The sequence below is a fragment of the Ranitomeya imitator genome, chromosome 3, assembly GCF_032444005.1.
Source record: "Ranitomeya imitator isolate aRanImi1 chromosome 3, aRanImi1.pri, whole genome shotgun sequence".
Classification (NCBI taxonomy): Eukaryota; Metazoa; Chordata; class Amphibia; order Anura; family Dendrobatidae; genus Ranitomeya; species Ranitomeya imitator.
The window spans coordinates 400,627,864-400,653,285 of record NC_091284.1 but is presented as its reverse complement, the minus strand read 5'-3'; the positions used below and the strand labels follow the sequence as shown (position 1 = coordinate 400,653,285).

General features: G+C 42.4%; 1 protein-coding gene across 20 annotated transcripts in view; it reads right to left on the bottom strand.

Annotated features, from left to right (window-relative positions):
* MACF1 (microtubule actin crosslinking factor 1) overlaps positions 1–25,422 on the bottom strand; it is a 343,633-nt gene that overhangs the window by 48,886 nt on the left and 269,325 nt on the right. For 14 of the 20 annotated variants that reach the window (XM_069757084.1, XM_069757096.1, XM_069757098.1 and 11 more), the window contains 20 exons: positions 23,446–23,607; positions 21,695–21,865; positions 19,443–19,609; positions 18,143–18,302; positions 17,519–17,845; positions 13,104–13,188; positions 12,782–13,023; positions 12,444–12,650; positions 7,956–8,075; positions 7,588–7,695; positions 7,276–7,494; positions 6,796–6,999; positions 6,037–6,268; positions 5,085–5,311; positions 4,874–4,996; positions 4,525–4,626; positions 4,228–4,329; positions 3,929–4,102; positions 2,574–2,729; positions 2,216–2,413 (listed from right to left, as the gene is read on the bottom strand). In XM_069757084.1, the coding sequence (XP_069613185.1) occupies positions 2,216–2,413; positions 2,574–2,729; positions 3,929–4,102; positions 4,228–4,329; positions 4,525–4,626; positions 4,874–4,996; positions 5,085–5,311; positions 6,037–6,268; positions 6,796–6,999; positions 7,276–7,494; positions 7,588–7,695; positions 7,956–8,075; positions 12,444–12,650; positions 12,782–13,023; positions 13,104–13,188; positions 17,519–17,845; positions 18,143–18,302; positions 19,443–19,609; positions 21,695–21,865; positions 23,446–23,607 (3,486 nt within the window). The remainder of the gene's footprint in view (positions 1–2,215; positions 2,414–2,573; positions 2,730–3,928; positions 4,103–4,227; positions 4,330–4,524; positions 4,627–4,873; positions 4,997–5,084; positions 5,312–6,036; positions 6,269–6,795; positions 7,000–7,275; positions 7,495–7,587; positions 7,696–7,955; positions 8,076–12,443; positions 12,651–12,781; positions 13,024–13,103; positions 13,189–17,518; positions 17,846–18,142; positions 18,303–19,442; positions 19,610–21,694; positions 21,866–23,445; positions 23,608–25,422) is intronic. The other 6 variants (XM_069757099.1, XM_069757094.1, XM_069757095.1 and 3 more) reach the window with 1 other exon arrangement.

Below are 25,422 nucleotides of genomic sequence, written 5' to 3'. Positions count from 1 at the left end.
TGTAAGTGTGTATAGGGGGAGAAGTACTCTTACCCCCGGTGGTATTGGATATCATTGTGTCCAACCTTTCACCGAAAAAGGTCACCCACTGAGATATGGGAGGTGCGTGAGGGACTTCTTTGAGGCTGCGTCCGCTTTCCATTCCGCAGCCAGAGGATATGCCGAGTCGTGATGTCCCCCAATGAGGCGACAGAGTAAATTCCCCATTAAGTGTCACCTGCTTAACCCAGCAGGAAGTACGGCGGCGTCTAAAAATCACTAAAATTGACAAATCTCGGGGCCCGGATGGGATACACCCCCGAGTTCTGCAGGAATTAAGTACAGTCATTGATAGACCATTATTTTTAATCTTTAAAGACTCCATAATAACAGGGTCTGTACCACAGGACTGGCGTACAGCAAATGTGGTGCCAATGTTCAAAAAGGTGGGCTAAAACTGAACTCGGTAATTATAGGCCAGTAAGCTTAACCTCTACTGTGGGTAAAATCCTGGAGGGCATTCTAAGGGACGCTATACTGGAGTATCTGAAGAGGAATAACCTCATGACCCAGTATCAGCACAGGTTTACTAGGGACCGTTCATGTCAGACTAATCTGATCAGCTACTATGAAGAGGTAAGTTCCGGACTGGACCAAGGGAACCCAGTGGACGTAGTGTATATGGACTTTTCAAAAGCTTTTGATATGGTGCCACACAAAAGGTTGATACATAAAATGAGAATAATGGGGATAGGGGAAAATATGTGTAAGTGGGTTAAGAGCTGGCTCAGGGATAGGAAACAAAGGGTGGTTATTAATGGAGCACACTCGGACTGGGTCGCAGTTAGCAGTGGGGTACCACAGCGGTCAGTATTGGGCCCTCTTATTTTTAACATAGTTATTAATGACCTTGTAGGGGGCATACAGAGTAGAATTTCAATATCTGCAGACGACACTAAACTCTGCAAGGTAATCAATACAGAGGAGGACAATTTTATATTACAGGATGATTTATGTAAACTAGAAGCTTGGGCTGATAAATGGCAAATGAGCTTTAATGGGGATAAATGTAAGGTCATGCACTTGGGTAGAAGTAATAAGATGTATAACTATGTACTTAATTCTAAAACTCTGGGCAAAACCGTCAATGAAAAAGACCTGGATGTATGGGTGGATGACAAACTCATGTTCAGTGGCCAGTGTCAGGAAGCTGCTACAAAGGCAAATAAAATAATGGGATGCATTAAAAGAGGCATAGATGCTCATGAGGAGAACATAGTTTTACTTCAATACAAGTCACTAGTTTGACCACACTTAGAATACTGGGTACAGTTCTGGTCTCCGGTGTATAAGAAAGACATAGCTGAACGGGAGCGGGTGCAGAGAAGAGTGACCAAGGTTATTAGAGGACTGGGGGGTCTGCAATACCAAGATAGATTATTACACTTGGGGCTATTTAGTTTGGAAAAACGAAGGCTAAGGGGTGATCTTATTTTAATGTATGAATATATGAGGGAACAGTACAAAGACCTTTCTGATGATCTTTTTAATCATAGACCTGAGACAGGGACAAGGGAGCATCCTCTACATCTGGAGGAAAGAAGGTTTAGGCATAATAACAGACGCAGGTTCTTTACTGTAAGAGCAGTGAGACTATGGAACTCTCTGCCGTACGATGTTGTAATGAGTGATTCATTACTTAAATTTAAGAGGGGACTGGATGCCTTTCTTGAAAAGTATAATGTTACAGGTTATATATATTAGATTCCTTGATAGGGCGTTGATCCAGGTAACTAGTCTGATTGCCATATGTGGAGTCGGGAAGAAATTTTTTTCCCCAACGTGGAGCTTACTCTTTGCCACATGTTTTTTTTTTGCCTTCCTCTGGATCAACATGTTAGGGCATGTTAGGTTAGGCTATGGGTTGAACTAGATGGACTTAATGTCTTCCTTCAACCTTAATAACTATGTTAGATTAGGTGGCAAAAACCTTGTGACAGATACCCTATAAGAGAAGAGACACGGACTCTACTCCACTGAACCAGTGTCAGGAGCGAGTGACCTAATTTTGACACTATGTCTAGTATATTACTCCACCAATGCCTTGTACAAAGAGGCCACAGAAGTGCAGAACACTGGGAGCCTGGTCAGACGCTTCTAGACTCTTTTTTATGAAAAGGACAAACACAGAAATCACATCTTATAGATGTGTCATCAATTTCTTCCTCCTACGAACCTGTTGAAGAGCCATGTCCAGCTGCTGCTCCCTCTCCTCAGTTTTTTGCAGTACAGACTCCCACAGCTGGTTCAGCATTTGTAGACGACTTCTTAGACTGTTGGCATCATCTCCGGCACTGGACTCCAAAAGTTCATTCCCAGCCTTGATGACAGTTTTCACTGTGCTCTCGTGAGCGAGCACATCATTTTTAAGTACCTACAAACAAGTGAGAGGAAAAACCACTTACATGTCACCTAAGTACATGAAATTAATAATTAGAGTGTGATACAAGCACATATCCATAACGCACACCAGTATTAGTTAACGCACAACATATAGCACCAGTCACAAAGTGACAATGTTGATCACAACTTACATGATGCTTTGCAAGCTCCACCTCTATAACCTTAGGATCTCCACTGATGGGTTTCTGCGCATCTAGCAAATCTTCGGTGTGTGTCAGCCATGACATAACTTCTGCTAATGCATGTTGGAATTGTCCAAGGGCCAACAGGGCAGCTTCCAATTTGTGCTGCAGAAAAGAGACACAAAGATCACATAGTGGTAGGCCATGCAATAATATAAGGTCCATCTGCGCCCACACTCAACTGCTTCTACTGCTTGGTCATGACACTGTAATAGTGGCTACCTGTAGGCATCTTTAAGGTGAAGCTAATGGTAAAATTAAAGGGAACTGGTCACCCCCAAAATGAAAGTTGAGCTAAGCCCACCGGCATCAGGGGCTTATCTTCAGCATTCTGTAAGATGAGAAAAAGAGGTTAGATTATACTCTCCCAGGGGAGGTCCGGGTCCGATGTTTGTCGCGGTCCAGTCCGGGGCCTCCCATCTTCTTATGATCACGTCCTCTTCTGGTCTTCACGCCGCAGCTCCGGCGCAGGCGTACTTTGACTGCCCTGTTGAGGGCAGAGCAAAGTACTGCAGTGCGCAGGTGCTGGGAAAGGTCAGAGAGGCCCAGCACCTGCGCACTGCAGTACTTTGCTCTGCCCTCAACAGGGCAGACAAAGTATGCCCGCGCCGGAGCCGCGGGAAGAGGATGTGATCGTATGAAGATGGGAGGCCCCGGACCGGACAGCAACGCCCATCGGACCGGGACCGCAGCGGGACCGCCACTGGGTTAGTATAATTTAACCTCTTTTTCTCATCTTTCAGGTTACATCGGGGGCTTATCTACAGCAGGGGTGTCAAACTGCATTCCTCAAGGGCTGCAAACAGGTCATGTTTTCAGGATTTCCTTGTACTGCACAGGTGATAATTTAATCACCTACACACATCATGATTACAGCACCTTGTGCAATGCTAAGGAAATCTTGAAAACACGCATGGTTTGCGGCCCTCGAGGAATGCAGTTTGACACCCCTGATCTACAGCATTACAGAATGCTGTAGATAAGCCCCTGATGCCGGTGGGCTTAGCTCAACTTACATTTTGGGGGTGACAGGTTCCCTTTAAGTACCCCCACACGTGGCAACAAGTACCCAGATATATCGCTATTCACATAAGTGACTTTACGACAACCTTTCTCCCCCAACGATTATACATTTATCACCTAAACTGCATTTAGTGGGAACACCTCTTTAAATTAATAAAAGCACAGAACATTTGGCAGAGCAGTTGATGGGTTTTGCCATGTGATCCTACTGTATGTTATCTGTCTATGCGCCATTTCCAGGTATCATCTAGTAAGACAATGATCATGTTCAGGCACCTCACCTGTCTGTGTGTTATTTTCTCTCCCAGATTCTCCCACAAGTGTTTCAGTTCAGTGAGGGGTCCCTGAATGATGTCTCGATCTGTGTCATCAATGGCTTTCTTCAGCATCAGTTCCCCTTGATGATTCAATTTCTCCATTTCGATTTGCTGCTGGTATACCTCCACCTTGAACTCCTGGTGTCAAAACAAATGAAAAATAATGAATATGTAATAATAAGCAATAATAGTGGATACACTTTAATACAATATACCATGTATTTTACACAATTAATACAAGCTCGTTAAGGAGGTACATTTACCTTCATTTCATTGAGCTGCTCCTTTACCGTACTGATGTCTGTCCCAACGGGAGGCATGTCACACAGTTTAATGACGGCATTATCCAGCCAGTCAAACATGGCCTAAAATAAGAGACACATGGGAAAGTCTGAGCAGGGCTCACCATTCACTAATGTCTGGCAACCCAATACAATATAGTTGCATTAGCAGATTTTTGTACAGAATTTTCTATTGTCAAAGCATGTACATAAAACACAGTAATTGCAGCAGTATATTTCAGCTCAATGTATCCAGTACTGATGATTGTCAAAATCTACCTGCAAAGTGTCTTGATATTGCACCGCATAAGACATTGCATCCCTCAGTTTCTCCAGACGTTCTGTCCACGTTTTCTTTAGATTTTCCCAGCTTGAGTTCATCTAATAGAAAAAAAAAGTTAAAACCATGGGAATAATAGAAAGACATGACAAATTCTGAATATTGGCTCTTAGAAACCTAAATCTGAAAGGAAGGATTAAAGTATGACTTTATATCTGTATTACATACAACAGATTTCGTACCAAGTCCAGCGTGGACTAGCCTTTCTCAGAATAAAGCTGCACACTTGAGCCGATTTATCTCCGTGAGAAAAGCGGCAAGCGGCTGCTCATTTTCCATTTCAGGTACCTCGTCAATGCTTTTCTTAACTTCCGGCTTTTCAGTCTCTCCACAAGCAAATATGAGATCAGCTCCAAGAATCCTAATAAACTCCAGTTCTTCATGAAGTCCATCAGTCTCCTCCTTGATGGACTAAAGAAAAGAAAGAAATATATTCTCAACACTCTAAACAATCTGATCAGATACTGGAGACCACAGACTAACTGCATGGGTTTCTTACATCGGCAGCTTCTATCTGCTGTTTAATCATTGACGGGTCAATTCCAGGACTCTCCAGATCGTAGACAATCTCGTGTGTGTCTTTGATAGTTGTTAGTAGTGCGTTCATATCCAACCAAAATTTCTCCGCCAGCTCAAGAACATCCAACAATTTCATTTCACGCTCGTCTGCCTTGGTTTTGATGTCTTCCCAGAAGAATGTAAGCTGATCCAGTTTATCCTGAACGGCTGAAGAGAGACACAAGAACCAAGACATGTCATGTAAAATAGCATTCTTGTACCAAATGGCTTATAGAGTAATAAATAGCAATCTAAATGGCGCACTGAGAGCCTGCGGTTGCCATGGATACCCAGCTTTTGGATTTGATCAATGGTAAAGACACAAAAGACATAACTAAACAAGATTAGGGTCCCTTCAAATCTGTGTCAAGGTTTTCATTCTAAATAAAATCCAAGACACAATGCCGGATCCGTCTCACGACACTCACAGTCCCCTATAGATCCAATAACTTAGTCGAGTCCGTCATAAGCTGCACTATTCTAGTCATCAATCAGGATGGTAGCCTGTGGCAAAGGCTCCTGAAGAAGCCACCGATACACGTGGACACTGCATTAATCCATGACTCCAAGACATTGCAGCCAGGCATATTTTTCTCTGAAACGCCAGGCGTATTATAGTTTGAAGATTGGGCCAGGGACCAAAGCTGGAGACCAGACTAGTTCAGTGCCGCTTGTTCCCTTACCATTCTACGTAATTGACACTCTAGGAGTAACCAGTCAATCACCTGGAGCAGTGGTGGTAATAGCTGGCAAGATGTGATGCCAGACTAGTCTCGTCTCTGGCTATTTTTCTTGGTTCATCTTCAAAATATATTTTCTCTGAAACGCTGGAGCATTTCAAATGAAAATCAGTCAGGCTTGGACTTCCACTGCCTGTAAACTATCTTGCGTACCCTTTGCTGCGGGGTCCATATCTGCTCCTTGTGAACGACTGAGAAGTTCCTCCCCGCGATGTTTTAAAGACTCGAAGGAAGGTTGTAATTTTTCAAGCTCCACAATTGTGTGCTTGGTCTCACTGATACAATCCCGGATCTTTTCCACCTCTGCAGGTATCGGAGGAGGCATATGCAGACGAGATGCCATGCTCTCAAGGGTCTCCAACATCGGTCCCACCTTGTCATGGAACTGGTAGCGCAAAAGATAGATGAATATAGTTACATTTACGAATGACCGGACAAAAAACAAACATGAAGGAAGCAGAACATATACGGAAGCAAAGGTTAAGGTAAGAAACTAATCAAGCAGGATGACACTTACCTCCACGATCTGTAATGCAGAATAGTCAGGCCGACAGGGACATGTTACCATGGCAGCACAACAGAAAGTTAACACATTCCACAAGGAAAGGGAGGTGACGTGAGATGAGAGGAGAGATGGGGGGTTAGTGGAGTATGAACCACAGCAACTCAACAATGCAAACACAATAACGCAGGGGCAAATCATAAAAACACACTTATGTATGAACTATGGGGCAAGATGGTATGGAGACTACAGAGGAGGCGGCACACATCACTGGCATACACAGACTTCTTACAGAATTCAGCATTTAACATGGTGCTCACATGTTAGGGCTCATTCTACGATATCTTTCATTAGTGGTATAGTTGTACCATACACTATATAGCAATAGGTCCTGCTGTAGTAAGGCATACCTGAGCGGCTTGTGCCAGCGCATCATCCAAAGCCATAGCCATCTTGCGAACATCTTCCTTGATTCCCAGGTAGAGCTGTTCTGCGGCACTGTACTTTTCCTGCACGGCTGCCCCTTCCTCGGGATTCAGTTCACACAAGTGCGGACCAATCTTCAGCAACTTGTCAATGTGAGGTTTGTGTTCGGCAACCGATTCTCTTAATTGCTGCAATTTCAAGAAAGCATGAAACTTAAAAACTTTTGATCCTGACACAGGACATTTTAATGAAAAGGATGAAGCGGATGGTGTGGAAAGTTATACTGGGTCAACAGAGGACGTCACCTGAGACAGTAGTCTGCATTTGTAGGCTAAATGTGAGACATATTGCTAGCCTAATTTCTGCCTCGCGCCTTGGGAAATCAAACAGACTGAGGTATAAATAGCCTGTGTGACAATCTGAAGCCTTCTGAAAAAGAAAGAATACCCTGTGCCATGCCCTACCCTGATTTCCTCTTGCTGCTGTTTAAGCATGTCATGATCGACCGCAGGAGGTGGCAGCTGAGAAATTGTGGTCTTCATTTCTTCAATCCAAGGGTTCAATTCCTCATAAGTTTCCCAAAACTGACCCACGAGAATCTGCGCACGTTCCAGACGGGCAGACCGCTCCGAGTTGATGTGGCTGACATCTTCATACTGCCGCAGCAACAATTTAGTTTTTTCCTGTAAAAACACAGATATAAGAGCTGATCCAAGCCCAAAAAAGAGGATTCTTTGCCATTATAGCAGCAGGTGAAATTGTAATTTTGCATTTACTTGTAAAGCGGCCTTTTGTTCATCTCCACATGTACCCAGAATCTCTTCCTGTGTGCCAATCAGCTCGTCAATAGAGTCTTTGTGGCGGATAATGTCGACAGAGAACGCCTGCACAGTAACAAAACTTCATTAATCTTGCGGGTAATCAGAGGGTAAGGAAATTCAGTCAAGTCCCACCGCTACCAGAACAACTGTTCTATCAAATCCATTTTCCATGTATTTATTACATTTATTTCTGAGAAAATACTTTGGTAACAGTTCTTCAATGTCGGTCTATTTAATAGAAATACTGGTTGCGTGATTATAACAAGTAGAAAGCGACTTTCCGGCACAGATTTGCATGCCAGCAGTAAGGGAACAAGTCCTACCTTCTGCACCTGGAGCTGAGCTGTAGTCTGATCCTGCTCCAAACAGACCGGACCCAGTGCCAACAGTTTCCTCCTGGTCTCAGCCACCCAGGCTAACTCTGCGTCAGCAGCTTGCTCGTACTGGCAGGAAAGGAGCAAAGACGAAGGAGGACAATGAAGCGCACACATTGCCGACACACTGAACACTGAAAGGGACAGCTCCACAATTATTATACACCTTCCTAGGATATGACAACATTTGGAGGCATGTATTTTTACTTAAATGCACGATTTTTTGCTAAAAAAAAAAAAAAAAAAAGGCCATCATTTTTGCAATTGGGTTTCGTGTGGACAGTTGGCAATGTATTGCCTCTGTGTTGCACTGTCTATTGGTGGCTGCAGAATGAGTTTACTGAGAACTTGCCAGCGAGTTCTTCTGGCAGGAGATTTTATTAATCTTACCTTATTCTCCTAAACTCCTCTCAGTTTATTTTTGACCACAAAGTCTCAGGTCAACTTTCACTTTGTTCTAAATGAGCCGAGAGAAGCTCAGAACAAAAGAGAACTATAGACTATCCTAACAAAAGGAGCTTACTGCCAGAGTCTCAGGTAATGTCATCTGCAGCCAGCAATAGGCAGTGCCAAACAGATGCGAAGGGAGGCAAATAATGCAAAAATGTTAACTGAAATCAAATTTCAAAAATAATCTAAGAAACAAAAATGATGCTGAAGGTATCCATAGCCTTTAATCAATTGGCTTGTATGGGCCCTTATGCAACTTTAAGGCTGTGTTCACAAAAAAACCAAAAACTGAAAGAACTGACATGCTGCAGATTTAAAAAATGCGGTCAATTTAGCTTTTGCTGGTACCATAAAAAGCATCGATCAATTTGCATAAAAAAGCTGCATGTGAACATAGCCTTACTAAGCATTGGATGAAATTTAATCACACACTCTACGCCTGGTGCTAAAAAGTTGAAAAACTTGGCGCCAGTGGCATTTGTGCCAAAATTGGGTGACCTTTTGAGCCGGCTTCTTCGCCTTTCAAAAAAGAGGGAGGAGATCAGAAAAAAGGGGTACTGTCAATACGCCAGGGAAATGGCACACATTGTAGATATAGATTTTATTTTGCAGCAAATTTATTAAGAACTTTTATACATTTGGCACCACTGTTCCCAGTTTCTTTGCTGACTTACAGCCATAGCTGTATACACGTGGCTGTCCTTTCACAAGCTGTCATAAGAGCATGAGTTGTGTTAATCTATTGTGACGTACAAGCCGACACATTACAGGCCAATAAATAGCCCCTTTACTAAGTAGCTCACATATGCTAGATGCTGCCAACTGATCGGCTCAGTTAGTCAAATGCATTCATTGCAAATCAGAAAGGCTAGGTTCACATTAGCGTTGTGCGGTGCAGCGTCGGGCGCAGCCGCGGCGATGCATGCGTCCCTATATTTAACATGGGGGGGGGCGCATGGACATGCGTTGTCTTGCGTTTTGTGACGCATGCGTCATTTTGGTGCAACTGTCAGGGCGCAGAGGACGCTGCATGATGCAGTTTTTTCTGCGCCAAAAATCATGCAAAAACATGACGCTGCGTTGTGCATGCGTTTTGCGTTGCCGACGCAGCACCGCACAACGCAAATATGAACGTAGCCGAAGACCACCAAACAAGGGAAGAGAAACCAGTCCATGTATAGTACATTTCCCGCCGACACAAAACATTTACAGACACTGAAAAGTACAAAAGCCTGCAGTAACAGCAACACAAAAAGCACTTACACGAGGAGCAAAAAGTACAAAACTAGCGACATCCTCTATAGGTCCAGTTAGTGTAAAGAACCAGAACCACCCGGCGCTTTATAACTGGACCAGTTATTACAGAATCACTATTATTGGGCAGCACTTTATGTGAAAAAGCTTTTCAACATATGAACGAAGATTACGCTCTTGTGTCGTGTCCAACTGAAGGGAGTTCTCTTGCGCAAAGCAAATTAGATTAACTAATAAGGTTTATCCCTGCAGAAATAAATCGCAGAAATACTGCAGGATCCTACACTTATCATAAATGGGGTCCCAAGACCCTCTTTCAACCAATTGAGTTGGCCACATTCACCCACAGACTGAAGGCTCTCTCCATTACGTCTATGCCATTTACAGAATAGCTTGTAATGTAGCCACACATTCATACATATATGGTAGAAGAATGTATACACAAAAATCTGTGTGTCCATATCTCCTCTGTGGATGTACTAGATATAAGCATTCTGCAGCTAATGCAGCCGAGATCTCAAGATCAGGCTGCAGAGAACAGAACTGCAGCACAACGGATTCCATCTTGTAAGATGTGACCATGCACGCTGCTCAGTCTCCCTCAAAGGGAATCTGGAATGACAATCAACCTACCCCAAACCGCTTATCCTACGATGCAGATTATTGGCAGATAAGCCAGTCAGTAGTTTTTTGGGGTTTTTTAAATGCACAACTCCAAAATTGAAAAATCCATATGTAAATGAGGCTGGAGTGCTCTTGGCATGGTTAGAGCACTTTCAACGCCTCTGCACCCCTTTCTCTACTCCCAGACTACTGCCACCTTCTGTTTCATTGACCACTATGCAGTTGATGTTATTTCATAAAAGCAGAAGAAAGTGCCAGTGAAAAATAGAGCCGGGGTGGGGAGGGGGAGAGGCTCAGGAAGTGCTCTGATCACACCCAGAGCACTTCGGACTCATTTGCATAGGGATTACAACATGATCTTTTTGATTATGGAAAGGCAGATTTTTTACAAAGGCACGCAGGTTGGCTTATCTGAGAATGAGCTACATGACTAATTAAGCAGTTTGAGTAGGGTCAGATGGTCATGACTGATTCTCCTTCTAAAAAAATAATTCTAAACGTCTAAAATCATTGATTCCAGGATCTCTTCTGTCCATCTATAGGAACATTCTAGCTTACATCTCAGGGTAAACAAGTAACTAAAGGTACTGTCACACTTAGCGACGCTACAGCGATACCGACAACGATCCGGATCGCTGCAGCGTCGCTGTTTGGTCGCTGGAGAGCTGTCACACAGACAGCTCTCCAGCGACCAACGATCCCGAGGTCCCCGGTAACCAGTGTAAACATCGGGTTACTAAGCGCAGGGCCGCGCTTAGTTACCCGATGTTTACCCTAGTTACCATCCTAAAAAGTAAAAAAACAAACACTACATACTTACCTACCGCTGTCTGTCCTCGGCGCTCTGCTTCTCTGGTCTGGCTGTGAGCGCCGGGCAGCCGGAAAGCAGAGCGGTGACGTCACCGCTCTGCTTTCCGGCCGCTGTGCTCACAGCCAGACCAGAGAAGCAGAGCGCCGAGGACAGACAGCGGTAGGTATGCAGCGGTTGTTTTTTTTACTTTAACGATGGTAACCAGGGTAAACATCGGGTTACTAAGCGCGGCCCCGCGCTTAGTTACCCGATGTTTACCCTGGTTACCAGCGAAGACATCACTGAATCGGTGTCACACACGCCGATTCAGCGATGTCTACGGGGAGTCCAGCGACCAAATAAAGTTCTGGACTTTCTTCCCCGACCAGCGACAGCACAGCAGGGGCCTGATCGCTGCTGCCCGTCACACTGGACGATATCGCTAGCGAGGACGCTGCAACGTCACGGATCGCTAGCGATATCGTCTAGTGTGACGGTACCTTAAGAGTGCTTCAATTCACTGACAGCAGAGATCTTAAACATTGTGAGAAGTCATGTAATGTCTCATAAGAAAGTTGAATAATACTTGAAAAGCCTACTGAAGTTGATAAAAAGTTTAAGCTGAATTCTCCCAACAGCAGAACTTTTACCCATATGAACTATTTGACCATTAAGACGATTCAGGAAGCGGGGTCTCTGCTCAGACCACCATTTTTTTAACAAAGCGAGGAGCTGAAGCAAAGAACAGCTTAAGCTATGAAGGACAGGGTGCAACTATGCTAAACAGGATCCCCACTGTCTTGAAAGGGAGCCAGCTAATATTAAGTCCCATAAAAGTAAGGTCAAGCACAGAAATCAATTATGAATCATTAGGAGCAGTATCATATCTGTGAAAACTACACAATGTAACTGTAGGTCAAGGAGCTTAGAATGGCTGTCTTTTACGTGTAAAAACACGATTTCTTGCAGAAAATTCCTTTAGAAAACCGGACATTTTCTGCAAGAAATACGCATGCATTTTTTATGCGTTTTTCATGTGTTTTTTGTGCGTTTCTTTTCCCAATGCATATTTAAGGAAAAACGCGAAAAATCCACAAAATTAATGAACATGCTGCGTTTTTTACCGAGATGCGTTTTTTTCGTGGAAAAAAATGCATCATGTGCACAAAAATTGCGGAATGCATTCTAATTGATGGGATGCATATGTATGCGTTTTGTTATGCGTTTTTATAGTGAAAAAACGCAACGTGTGCACACAGCTTAACTGTCGGAGGAACAAACCAGAACACATCCTCACAATTACCATTTAACACCCTTACCTGCTGCGATCTCTGAATGGCAGCATCTATCTGATCAACCCTGTGTCCAATGGTGGCGCTGACTGATCTATACTGCTCATTGGCATCTGAGACAAGTTTGTCTAGACCCTCACGGGCTCTCCAAGGCACAAGCTCCAGCAGGGCACTGCCCACCTCGTTAATGGTATCAAGGACTATACGGTATTCCATGGCTTCCGTCTTTAATTCCTGCATAGGGTATAAGCATGTGTGTTTGTGCCGGCAAGCAATACTGATCATGGTCCAATATATCAGCACATGGTAATATAAGAAAAAATGAACAATCATTGCCATCTGTAGCACATTTGATAGATTCCTACCTTTTGTCTTTGTTGGAACTGTGGAATCTGATCTCCTGAAGGTGACTGGCCACTTGTGAGGGCAAGTTCCTCTTCAACCCTTCCAAGCCAGCTGGTCAGTTCTTCATGGGTGGTCTGGAACTTGCTGGCTAGTTGTAAGGCCTGCTCCAATGTTCGGAGAGCCTTCCCACTGGATGCTGTGATCTCAGAGTACCTTGTCTTGATGCCATCCAACTTCTCCTGAATAAGCAGTACCTCCTCTCCTGCAAAATCACAATAGACAAGAAAAATTATACTGCCAGCATAAAATCAGTGTCAACAAACCACCCTCTGAAGTCATTACCTGTTGTCTGCTTCAACAGGGCCTGTCCGTTTTTAACCGCTTGATCCACATTTCTCTTTCGATTGATTATTTCTTCACTGAGGGCCTTAGTGAAAGAGGAAACCCAATCAGACCAGGAAAATAAAAAAAACATTTCCTTCTACAAGGTACACGTGATGTCAACTGTCAAGAAAAAGAAAATGCAACAGAAGGCGGTTTCTGGTAAATCAGTGCAGTTTTCACAAGAAAGTTGGGTTTTCTAAGAGTAGTGTCTGACCATTGTCTCTTGATATGCTAAATCTGGGATACGCAACACTCCACAGGACCAATGAAACTGGCAAAACTACCGTTTACAAGAAATTCGCAGCTACAGCAGCATCATATATATATTGATGGAAATAAAATAGGTAAAAAAGTGATAACACAAATGTTAGTCAGTCTTAGCGAGAAGCCAACTGAAAGGAATAAGCCATGTGTATGTCTAACTAAAAATACCCAAGTTATCAGTATACGGACCGGTTGTAGCTATATTAGGAGGTGGGCTAGCGAGGTTGGTATCTTCACACTATGTTAATTGCTCCCGAGTGGTGGGAATACTGATAATGCATGGTGGCCGAGGGAAGAAGCTTACAGTATAGAAAGAACCTAACAGAAGGCATCACACGAAGACGGAAAGACCAAGAAAGCAGAGCTGAGAAACCATCTCCCTTTTCATGAGAAGATGGAATTGTGATCAGTGCATTTTAGTGTCTACAATGATAACAAGTAGGTCTTCTAAGGAACCTAATCTAACATCTGTGATGCCAAGGTCTCCCGGCATTATTGTGTATAGTCTATGCTCTCTGCGGAGAATAAAGGCATGTCTAAACACAGAGGAGCCCCAATCACATTTACATGCCATACCAGAAGATGCTACATAAATGAAGATTGTACAGTTAGGCCTATTCTTGTACTGTGCAGAAGATAAATGCTTAGCATGGGCCAGGAAAATAATGATATATGAAAAGTGGCCTGTAAGTTATCAGTAGTTAGAAAAGCAACACAGCAAAAGAAGGTTTGAAAACTAATGCTAAGTTTCGATGCATGAAAGGTTGAGTGTCCGTTTTGGTTTTCAGCCTTGTTTAACCACCTGTTCCATGCTTTATAACGACTTATGGTCCATTTACACTGCCTGCAAAATTATTGTGAGCAGGGAAAGAGGGAAAGACGTTTTATTTCACGATACTCTTGCTGAGTTAAAAGGCTGCCAATCACCTAAGGCAGGGGTCCCCAACTCCAGTCCTCAATGCCCACCAACATGTCATGTTTTCAGGATTTCCTTTGTCTTGCCCAGGTAATAATTGCATCACCTGTGCAATGCAAAGGAAATCCTGAAAACATGACCTGTTGGTGGGCCTTGACGACTGGAGTTGGGGACCTCTGACCTAAGGAACAAACAAAACACCCGTTCATTGGGTGAAATGATTTTTTGTGCTGCATAAAAAAATCATTGTTCTTAGCAGCAGCGCATCATCCTGTGTAAACAGAAGTCATGCTGCCGAGAACAATGGCAAGCTATGTGCACTGAGTGATCTATTACAGATACTTTGCATCGGAAATCAGGTCAGCCTCCAGACCCCTGACAAGGCATTGGTGAAACGCATGTCGGGTGAGTCGCCATATTATGCTCTTTTTGCATGTACCTGATTTTATTTCGTTACAGGGAATCATTTTTTAGGACTCCAATGTGATCTGTTTGTGTATACTTAAATTTCACCATTAATTTTTTACTTAATATTTTTTATAAACTTATCAATTTTTACTGTACTAATATTTTAAGCCTACTATGCCATTTGTGCCACTTATCTCTTTATGGAAGTTAATCTGTTGGGTCACCCACCAATACATTTTTGCATTTACTGTCTTGGATATACTGTACAGACCAAATGTTTGGACACACCTTCTCATTTAAAGATTTTTCTGTATTTTCATGACTATGAAAATTGTACATTCACACTGAAGGCATCAAAACTATGAATTAACCCATGTGGAATTATATACTTAACAAAAAAGTGTGAAACAACTGAAATTATGTCTTATATTCTAGGTTCTTCAAAGTAGCCACCTTTTGCTTTGATGACTGCTTTGCACACTCTTGGCATTCTCTTGATGAGCTTCAAGAGGTAGACACCGGGAATGGTCTTCCAACAATCTTGAAGGGATTCCCAGAGATGCTTAGCACTTGTCGGCCCACTTGTCTTCACTCTGCCTTCCAGCTCACCCCAAACCATCAGGTCATCTGGCGTAGCATCCCATCACTCTCCTTCTTGGTCAAATAACCCTTACACAGCCTGGAGGTGAGTTTGGGGTCATTGTCCTGTTAAAAAATAAATGATGGTCCAACTAAACGCAAACCGGATGGAATAGCATGCCGCTGCAAGATGCTGTGGTAGCCATACTTGTTCAGTATGCCTTCAGTTTTGAATAAATCCCCAACAGTGTCACCAGCAAAGCCCCCCACACATCACACTTCCTCCTCCATGCTTCACGATAGAAACCAGGCATGTAGAGTCCATCCGTTCACCTTTTCTGCGTCGCACAAAGACACGGTGGTTGGAACCAAAGATCTCAAATTTGGACTCATGAGACCAAAGCACAGATTTCCAGTGGTTTAATGTCCATTCATTGTGTTCTTTAGCCCAAACAAGTCTCTTCTGCTTGTTGCCTGTCCTTAGCAGTGGTTTCCTAGCAGCTATTTTACCATGAAGGCCTGCTGCACAAAGTCTCCTCTTAACAGTTGTTGTAGAGATATGTCTGCTGCTAGAACTCTGTGTGGCATTGACCTGGTCTCTAGTCTGAGCTGCTGTTAACCTGCGATTTCTGAGGCTGGTGATTCGGATAAACTTATCCCCAGAAGCAGAGGTGACTCTTGGTCTTCCTTTCCTGGGATGGTCTTCATGTGAGCCAGTGTCTTAGTAGTGCTTGATGGTTTTTGCAACTGCACTTGGGGACACTCTCAAAGTTTTCCCAATTTTTCGGACTGACTGACCTTCATTTCTTAAAGTAATGATGTCCACTCGTTTTTCTTCACTTAGCTGTTTTTTTCTTGCCATAATACAATTTCTAACAGTCTATTCAGTAGGACTATCAGCTGTGTATCCACCAGACTTCTGCTCGACACAACTGATGGTCCCAACACCATTTATAAGGCAAGAAATCCCACTTATTAAACCTGACAGGGCACACCTGTGAAGTGAAAACCATTCCCGGTGACTACCTCTTGAAGCTCATCAAGAGAATGCCAAGAGTGTGCAAAGCAGTCATCAAAGCAAAAGGTGGCTACTTTGAAGAACCTAGAATATAACACATTTTCAGTTGTTTCACACTTTTTTGCTAAATATATAATTCAACATGTGTTAATTCATAATTTTGATGCCTTCAGTGTGAATGTACAATTTTCATAGTCATGAAAATACAGAAAAATCTTTAAATGAGAAGGTGTGTCCAAGCTTTTGGTCTGTACTGTATATACACATATGTTTTTAAACTTTATTTCACAAACACTATTTTCTTTATTATCACTACTTTGCTCAGTATCTTTTTTTTTTCTTAGAGAAAGCAAGCAACACAAAAGAGGCTTGGAAATCTCATGCCAAGTATCCCTGGATTAAAGGTTTAGTATCATTTTGGTTTGCAGCCTTGTTTTACCATCTGTGCCATACTGTATATTTTTTGGTTCATTTATACTGCAAGATTACCCGGAACGAAGGGGGAAAACACCTACTCATAGGGTGAAATGATCATTGTTCTCGGCAGCACATCATCCTGAGTAAACAAAAATCGTGCTGCTGAAAACAATAGCAGCCTATGGCAGACTAAACGATCTTTTACCGCTAGCTCAGAACACTTCTGAAGCCAGGTCATCTTGCTTAAGCAGGCTATTAAATTACCGCTGATCAGCAAATGAGCAGGAGATAATTAACGATTATTTAGTGCCGGAGGTCGGCCCGTATATACAGACCCTAACACATTTGTAGGCAACCCCAATCAGCTTCTGGTCACTAATACAACCAGTCCTTTCACCTTGGTTAATGGCTCCTGTTAATTACTGTTTGGTAGATGATGCTGGCATCAGGCTATAGAAATATGACTAATTCTCATAATGAAGAAGTCTTCCCTGGCGCCAAAGGATTTTTTTTTATAGATGATTTAACAATTTGTCAAAAGCAAAGTAGCTTAAAACAATGACGTAACCACAATGCTGCTAGAGACCTCAGGTCAGACGGGACTGCTCCAGCCCAGCCAGAGCCGACTAGACGAGGAGGTGAATCACGGTCTTTACACTTAATATAATTATTTAAAAATGAACCAACACAAAAACATATACATGCATGAGAAATAAATTAAATACGAATGATAAAAAAATAAAATAATCAATGAATATGAAATAAATGTACCATTTGGTTTTTGTGTTGATTCTGTAGGACCTCCAGCTTGTAGTCCTTAACAGAGACAGAGCTTAATTTGTCCTCTACTTCTGCCAGCCAGTTCAGGACTTCCACTTCGTCCTCCCCAAACAGCCGGGCATTGCTCAGAGCTTGCCCCAGCAAGGCATTTTTTCTGCTGCAGAGATCCTGAACCTCTTTGTACCGAGCATGCAAGAAGTCTAGTTTCTGTGCCAGCCTATGGCGCTCAGGGGCACAGCACAGGGCAGAAAGACTGTCGACTAGCCTGCTGGCTTCACATACATCAGTCTCATGGACTGCAACATCGTCCTCTAGAGTCTGGATAATGTCCAGAAGGAACACACAAAAAAGAAAGGAATAAACATGCATAGAAATAACAAAAACATGGACAAAATTAATGCAAGGGCACAAATAGTAGAACAAAATATAAAACAAATGAGAGAAAATAAAAAGTCATGATAAAAAATGGATGATAAATTATATCAAATTAATAAAACAAAACTTATAACGTGTATGCAGTTACACATAAAGAGAGGGTTTCTTTAGAATTAAATATATAGAGGAGAGTACGGAGTGCCCGCTTCCCATGATTCGCCCTTTTCATCCCCGGGATACCTTGTGACGCAGGATCTGTTGCTGAATTTTTCCTGTCTGGGTGCCGATTGGCTCAGAATTTGCCAACTTCTTTTCTGTGGCGGAAAGCCAGTCAAATATGGGTTCAGTTGTTTCATGAAACTGCCTGGCTAGAACTAGGATGTCATCAAGTTGTTTCTGCCTGTATAAACGATAGCACGTAATGGTAATATTAAGAAACAGAGGACTTATGTACATAGCAGCCCCGCCGATCAGCTGTTACTTGTGCCGGCCAGATGTCATCCGTTAGCGGAGCTGCGTGGCAAAGCTGCGTCACGTGTATATATAGCTGGGTACTGCACATCCGGCCACTATTCAGATCCATAGGGAATGGATGTGCAGTACCTGGCCGGGGCCACTATACAATTGAAAGAGCTGTGCAGCTCTCCAACTGAGCACATCTGGCTGCCACCGATGGAGGGTACTGGGTGATTGCCCCTGCTAAACATAGAAAATCAATATAAAAGTCACAGACAATCCCTTTAATTGTGAGACATTAATTTAGATGTGATTCAAATCCACGCCAAACCTTTTCTGGTCAAACTGCCGTAAATGTCTAAACAAACATCCACAGTGGGAGGATCAGCTCAGGGCCTCTATAAGGCTTACACATTAGATGAAAGTCACTGGGATCCGCCGTGTGTATGGTATGGGACGAGGGTCTCCTGACGCCTCCCCAACCAATGATGTTAGGAAGGAAGGATCTTGAAGTTGGAATTTCAATGCCCAATCCTTTTCTTTTCAGGAAAGATGCTGCCAAGGCTGTATGGCAGTGGCTTTCTCCTCTCACCCAATTGAAAGAACATGAGCACTCAGCAGAATGCAAAGAGAACGGACTGCTGAATGAATGTTTGTCCGACAGTTATGTTATGTGCATAGCCAGCTTAAGTGTAGGTCAATGGATGTACTACTTATTGTACTACTGTGCAGTCTAAGCTGCATAACCATGGGCGGACATATCACCGGTGCAACCACAGAGGCCCAAGAGGCAAGGGGGGCCATTTATACCTCCAAAGCCAGTGCAATTTTGCATTTTTAGGAGCTTTTGGGCTGCAAAAGGCTCATATATTTTTCTTGCATAGTGGCCCTTTTCTGTCTGTGTCTGTCAGTTTGCATAACATTACATCAAGTGATTCGTTGAAAATAACGATATATATACTCAATGTAAAACCTTAAAGGGGCTTTCCACAACTACAATTTGTCACTAAGAAAGAATTTCCAATCTTAAGAACTTTTTATAGGTGTCCAGCAATAAACCGCGAGTGAAAGTAGTAAAACGCACCTTGACTGTGCCTTCTGCAGCAGAGATGACCACCTCTCCTTGAGAGTCTCCAATTGACGGTTTATTTTCTCTTTATCTGCAGGATCGGCACCCTCAGCAATCCTGGTTCCTTCAGCTTCAATCATGTCCACAGTTGATCTACGGTCATCCAGGAGACGTTGTAGGAGCTACAAGTGGCAATGAATGGGGAAAGTTCACATCTGATACAAGCAGAGTGCCAATAGAAAAAGCTAAATTAGCCATGTACTCCCATCTTAGAATGTAAATACCAAGGTTTAAAAAAAAAAATAATAATCTATTCAACACATGTCTTGTCCTAATGGAGGTCTCATTAAAACAGTTGTTATGAAACCAAACCAGTATCCATAAGGTTTAAGTGAAGTCAATTTAAAGGGTTATTCTCATTTCAGGCTTTCATAAGCAAGGTGGAAATAATGGCTTTTTGGTCCTGGCCTACAGAGGCAGGGCTATAAAACAGCCAAGCAGAGCTGCAGCCCGCCATTAGAGTAACTCACATGTGCTTGGCTGTCATAACCCTGGTCTTATAAAGTACATGCAATATATATACATGTACATATAGTGTGTGTGTGTGTGTATATATATATATATATTTATATTTATTAGCCGGGACCTAGACACAGTTCTGATCTCGGTCATGAAAGGTTGAGATGATTAATAATTCAAGGGAACCCATTACTCATATTATGCTTTCCTGTCTGATGGCAGGATTCAAGGGGTTGTCCAAAGGAAAAAGGGTATCATCTACCTGCGGTATAGGTGAAAACTTGTTGATTGGTGGGAATCCAACTGCTTGGACCTGCCCCGATTGGCAAAATGAGCTACTTTTATCCCTGTTCACATGGAAAGGCAGAGTATATACATAATCGCCACTCCATGCATTCCTTTTGGGGCTTCTGAGCACTGTGTTTGGCTTTTTCAAGCAGCCCTATAGAATACGCATGGAGTGACGGTTGGGCATATTACCACCTGCTCCATTTTGTATCAGAATAAAAATACCCCACAATTAGATTACCAAATACCTCTAATTAGAAATGTAGTGTAGTTTTTCTGAGTTGCTATGTCACTTTCCTCATGTGCAGGCATTGCAGGACCTTAGGTATCCATGGTTACGACCACTGATATAGTGACAGCTAGTTACTAGTGGTTGTAACTAGAGATGAGCGAATTTGATTGGATCCCTCCTTATTCAGCAAGCTATAGTGCTTACCGGATAAGCTGCAGGAGGAACCTGGATACATGGAGCGCTCCTGATCAGCTCCGCAGCTGCATGTGTCACAGCCGTTTCACTGTCACAACACACAGGCTCTCCATGCAGCTGTGGAGCTGATCAGCAGGAGTGATTCAGGTATCCTGGTTCCTGCTGTAGCTTATTTGGTAAGCCAAATAAGCAGGGACCCAATCAAATTTGCTCATCTCTAGCCGTAACCATGGATACCCAAAGTCCTGCAAAGCCTGCATATGAGGAAAGAGATAGTGAATCACAAAAACTATACCACATTTCTAATTGGAGGTATATGCTTATATTATTATAACTACTAAATATTTGGATAGGATCTTGGAAATGGGAATACCCCTTGAAGTAGTGACTGGCACAATAATTTCAGCGGTATGTCACTTAAAGATATATGGTCGACTTTTCAACCTCTATTTTATATGTGTTCGCTTGTTTTATGTTTTTTATGTTCATCATTATTGGTAGGTTTCCAAATGTTTTTGACAGATTCAAACAAGACTTCAAAAAGTTGAAAAATGTTAGCGAAAAAATTTAGTAGTCTAGTGATTTTATGTGCTTCTGCAGAAAATGTGACTTTTTGCACTTAAACAACAACAACAAAAAAATCGAAATAAGGAGCATTTTTGATTCAGCGCAAAATCCATGAACCTGTGCCACTTTGAAGAATTTGGCAGAAAGAACCACAATACATATAACAAGAAAAAAAAAAAGGAACAAAAAAAAAAGCAAATAAATAGGGTCTCCATAAATTCTCAAATACTACAGAACACGAACACATATGTGTCAGACCTCAGACAGGGCAGAATAATGAATGTGATAGACTCTTTATATAAATCACCATAGAAACCGAGGATGATCAACGTCCTTTTCACCTGAACAGAGGATGATCTGGGTCTTGTGCTCATCATACAGACACTGAAATGTTTGCTTAGTGAGCCATTTGTATTTCCTTTATTTCACATGCTTGAGCTAGGAGTTGACTTATTCGGTCTTGTACCTTTTGCTCCTGGATCTGGGCCTTCACCACTTTGTATTCGGCAGAGGGCGGCTTTTGGTTTGCAATCAGGTCCTCGGTGTCGGTAAGCCAGCTGAGCAGCGGTTCCAGGGCATCCTGGAACTTCCCACAGTGCAGCAGAGCCTCTTGTAGCTGCGTCACCCGCTCTGCAACCTGCGCAGAAAACAATCGCTCATCATTCACGGCAAGATAGCAATCTTAGGTGACAAGGCGCTGGGGGGAGGAAGGCTCTGGCATCGCTCAAACAAGAATGTGATTGAACAGCAGGCTCCGAGAAACCGTTCCAAGCTGCACAAGTCAGATGGTCTCATCTCTACCACCCACACGCAGTCTCTCTCACTGGAAATTAAATCTAAATCCTCCCACCACATCTCTGTGCAATAGAAGGTGTCGCTTCTAAGACATGCTGTCAGAAATCCAAAAACCCGTAAGCTGCTCCCATGTTACGTCGACCTCCTGTACCTTAGCATCCCTTTAACACCATGTTTACACATTGCAGAAAATGTAAGCTGCGGATTCGGTCCCAATTCCACAGACATAATCCACGTTAGGACTCATTCACACGTCAGTTTTTCCAAGTATGAGTGCTGTCATTGTTTTCTATGGATCGCGCAAGTACTTATGATAGTCTATGGGGCTGTTCACAAGCCCATGATTTTTTTGCGGACCGAATGATCAATGCAAAATCATGACTACGTGTCCAATATTGATCCTAGTCAGCAATGAAAGTGGGTCCATGAAAGGAAAAAAAAAAACGGACAGCACTTAAACACTGAAGAACCTCAGACCGATTTTCTTGTACCAGAAGATCACCGCCCTCTGCATGTGCCCTTACCTGCAGATTTGGCTGTGGATTCCACCAGAAAACATGACAGAGTGAAATCCGGAAAAAAAAAAGGCGCCCAAGAATAAGCATACTTCAGATTTAAAATACGCATTTTTTCTGCAGAATTTTTTCCTGCAATGTGTGAATGGGATTTTTAAATACCTCATTTGCTTGTATAGGAGAAAGGAGTGTGGTGGACACCAGGCGCCGCCACTGACAAAGGTTAATCCGTGTTGTAAGTATAAAAAAAAAAAAAAAAACAACTTCCAATTTACTGCAATGCATTTCGGAGCAATAACCACACATGTGAACATATATGATTGGATAAAAAGTGTTTAAATACCTGAACATGATACAATATAAATATTAGCAAGGGAATTACAATTTTAAAACAATGGTGTATAAATGGAATTATAATATTGATTTTTATTAATGTAATGTATTAATTAGCTACCTTGTATTCTCAGCAGTTTTATTTACTGTAATCCCTCTGGTGCAAGAGTAGATAACTGAAATATCCATTAGGATTCCTGATTACGATCATTTCTGGAATTTATTTGGTAGGTGGTTGGGAATTTGGGCTACTAAACTCATAGTGTAATTATGTTTGCACGCCATTATGAGGTGTCTCGATAAGCTATGATTTTCTCCTTTACTTGTTATGTCCTGTCTCCTCTTGGTGCGAGTACAGCGGCCGGAGCAGCAGCCACGATTGGGTTTTACATCACTCTTTACATAGTTGTGCCACATACAACCTGATCAGGTGAGCGACCAACCCCCAGATTTGCCCACGGTGTTACACAAGGAGCGCCTCTTGCTTTTTTAATTCTCCATTTGCTGGTATGGTACCGTAAATGGCTGTGGGTTTGGAGAATCTGCGACGTGTGAATACGGCCTAATGTCTCACCTTTTTGTTTAGTGTGTTCCATTTAGCGTTCAGTTCCTCCGTGTCATGTTCTAGTCCGTGCACATCACAGTTCTTGTCCGCACTTTGAATCAGACCCTGACCAAGGCCATTCACTTGCTGCAGCTTCAACTGTAGAGCGTCAACTTGATCCTTTTGAAATACCTTAAAAAAAAAAATTACAAAAAAAAATACTGCAAAATTTAGTTGAACAAGAATGGTGTTTGTTTGCAATAACGACCAAATACATACAGTGTTATTGGACTTTTATTAGAAAAAGCACAAATATAAAGTGTGTCTGTGAACCATCAAGAATACAGGGCCATACTCCTAGCAATTACAAAGGAAGGGCGGCATCTCGGGGAAAGGAGGAAATGGGCTTACAAACCTTACTGACATTATTTCAGAGGCTGCATGTAATGAAATGGGTCTTTTTATTTCTTGAAACCAGTGACAAGCATGGGCATGTCCATAGGAATAAATACAATTCTTATTAAAAAAAAAACAAACAAGAAACCGTAAAAACATAGCTTCATTTAATGCACTCAATTCACAGCATAGGTATCCATCAACTCTAGTCCTTATCAGACGGAACAATGGTATCATTCTAGTGGACTGAGTAACAGAAATATAGTCAGGTCACAGCCAAGCTGACATCATACCGGGAAAGTCCAGGAAACCGGAATTCAGCAATATTACAGGGTTACTTTAAAAAGACACGAAGAGGTCATGCTGAAACCCATTGTTTTTGTTTTTAGACCTTTTCTTTTTTACAGATGTATACTGTTCCATCCTCAGGTGTTTGAGAAATACACTAAGGCCACGGTCACACTAGCAGTATTTGGTCAGTATTTTACATCAGTATTTATAAGCCAAAACCAGGAGTGGCTGATAAATACACAAGTGGTCACGTGTTTCTATTATACTTTTCCTCGGATTCTTCCTCTCCTTATTTTGAATTACAAACACTGATGTAACATATTGAACATGTGAACGTGGCCTTAGGGATACTTTTTAATTTTTTAGTGTGAAAAAACAAAAGTGACTATACTTTTTGGAACCACAAAAGCATACACCTTAAAGCATTTGTGGGCTTTGGACAATATCCTTTTGCAGAAAGGTCCTCTAGAGTCTTTTCAGTGCCAAGACCCTCAATAATCAGTAGTATTCTGGAGATCATGGAGTCAGGTGTGTAAGAGCCCATTACAGGGGCTAGCTGGCAGAAAACATTTACCACGACATTTGTATGATCACTGGGTTTTCCACTATACGGGCTCTGAAAGATCACGAGAATAGGAGCCCATGGCCATCTTATGGATTAAGCAGTACAGCTCTATTCAATGTCTTTGGGACTGATGGAATGGCAGAGTACAGTTTTTGGCTATCTCCATCATTCCCACGGACAGTGCATAGTGTAGTAAGCATACATGGCCGATAATGGAAAGGGGCTCCCCGTTTCCATGATTGATGGGGTGTCTCAGGCATCGTACATCTTTCTCCCACCTTGTACATAGGCGATACAGTTATTCGCCTTCATTAACAATCAATGGCCTGCTCGTGTAATTCAGAATCAAGTCTTTATCAGGAATCGAGCCCACTTGTAAAAAAAAAAAAAAAGAGAGAGAGATTTGTCTAATTGGTATCTATTAGAACATATTACAATTGTCTAACAATATAAAAAAGCAATGTCAAGACTAATTTTTATTTCTAAATGAATATATATCAGACTATGAAATATTTCACGAAATTAATACTTGTTTGGGAAAAGGAGAGTCTACCATCTAGGTTGCCTTGCCAGCATATTGTCTGAAGGAGATTTAACGGACTTTCTGCAAAGAGCAAAAAGTCTATGAAGTAATGGGATTATATTCTTGAGAAAGAGCAGACGGGCTGAACCCGAGCTGGCCGCGACGTCCAGCATAATAGCGAGATGGTTTATGTCTGATTCATATCTAGTATGTAGGTGGAAAGCACCGTCAT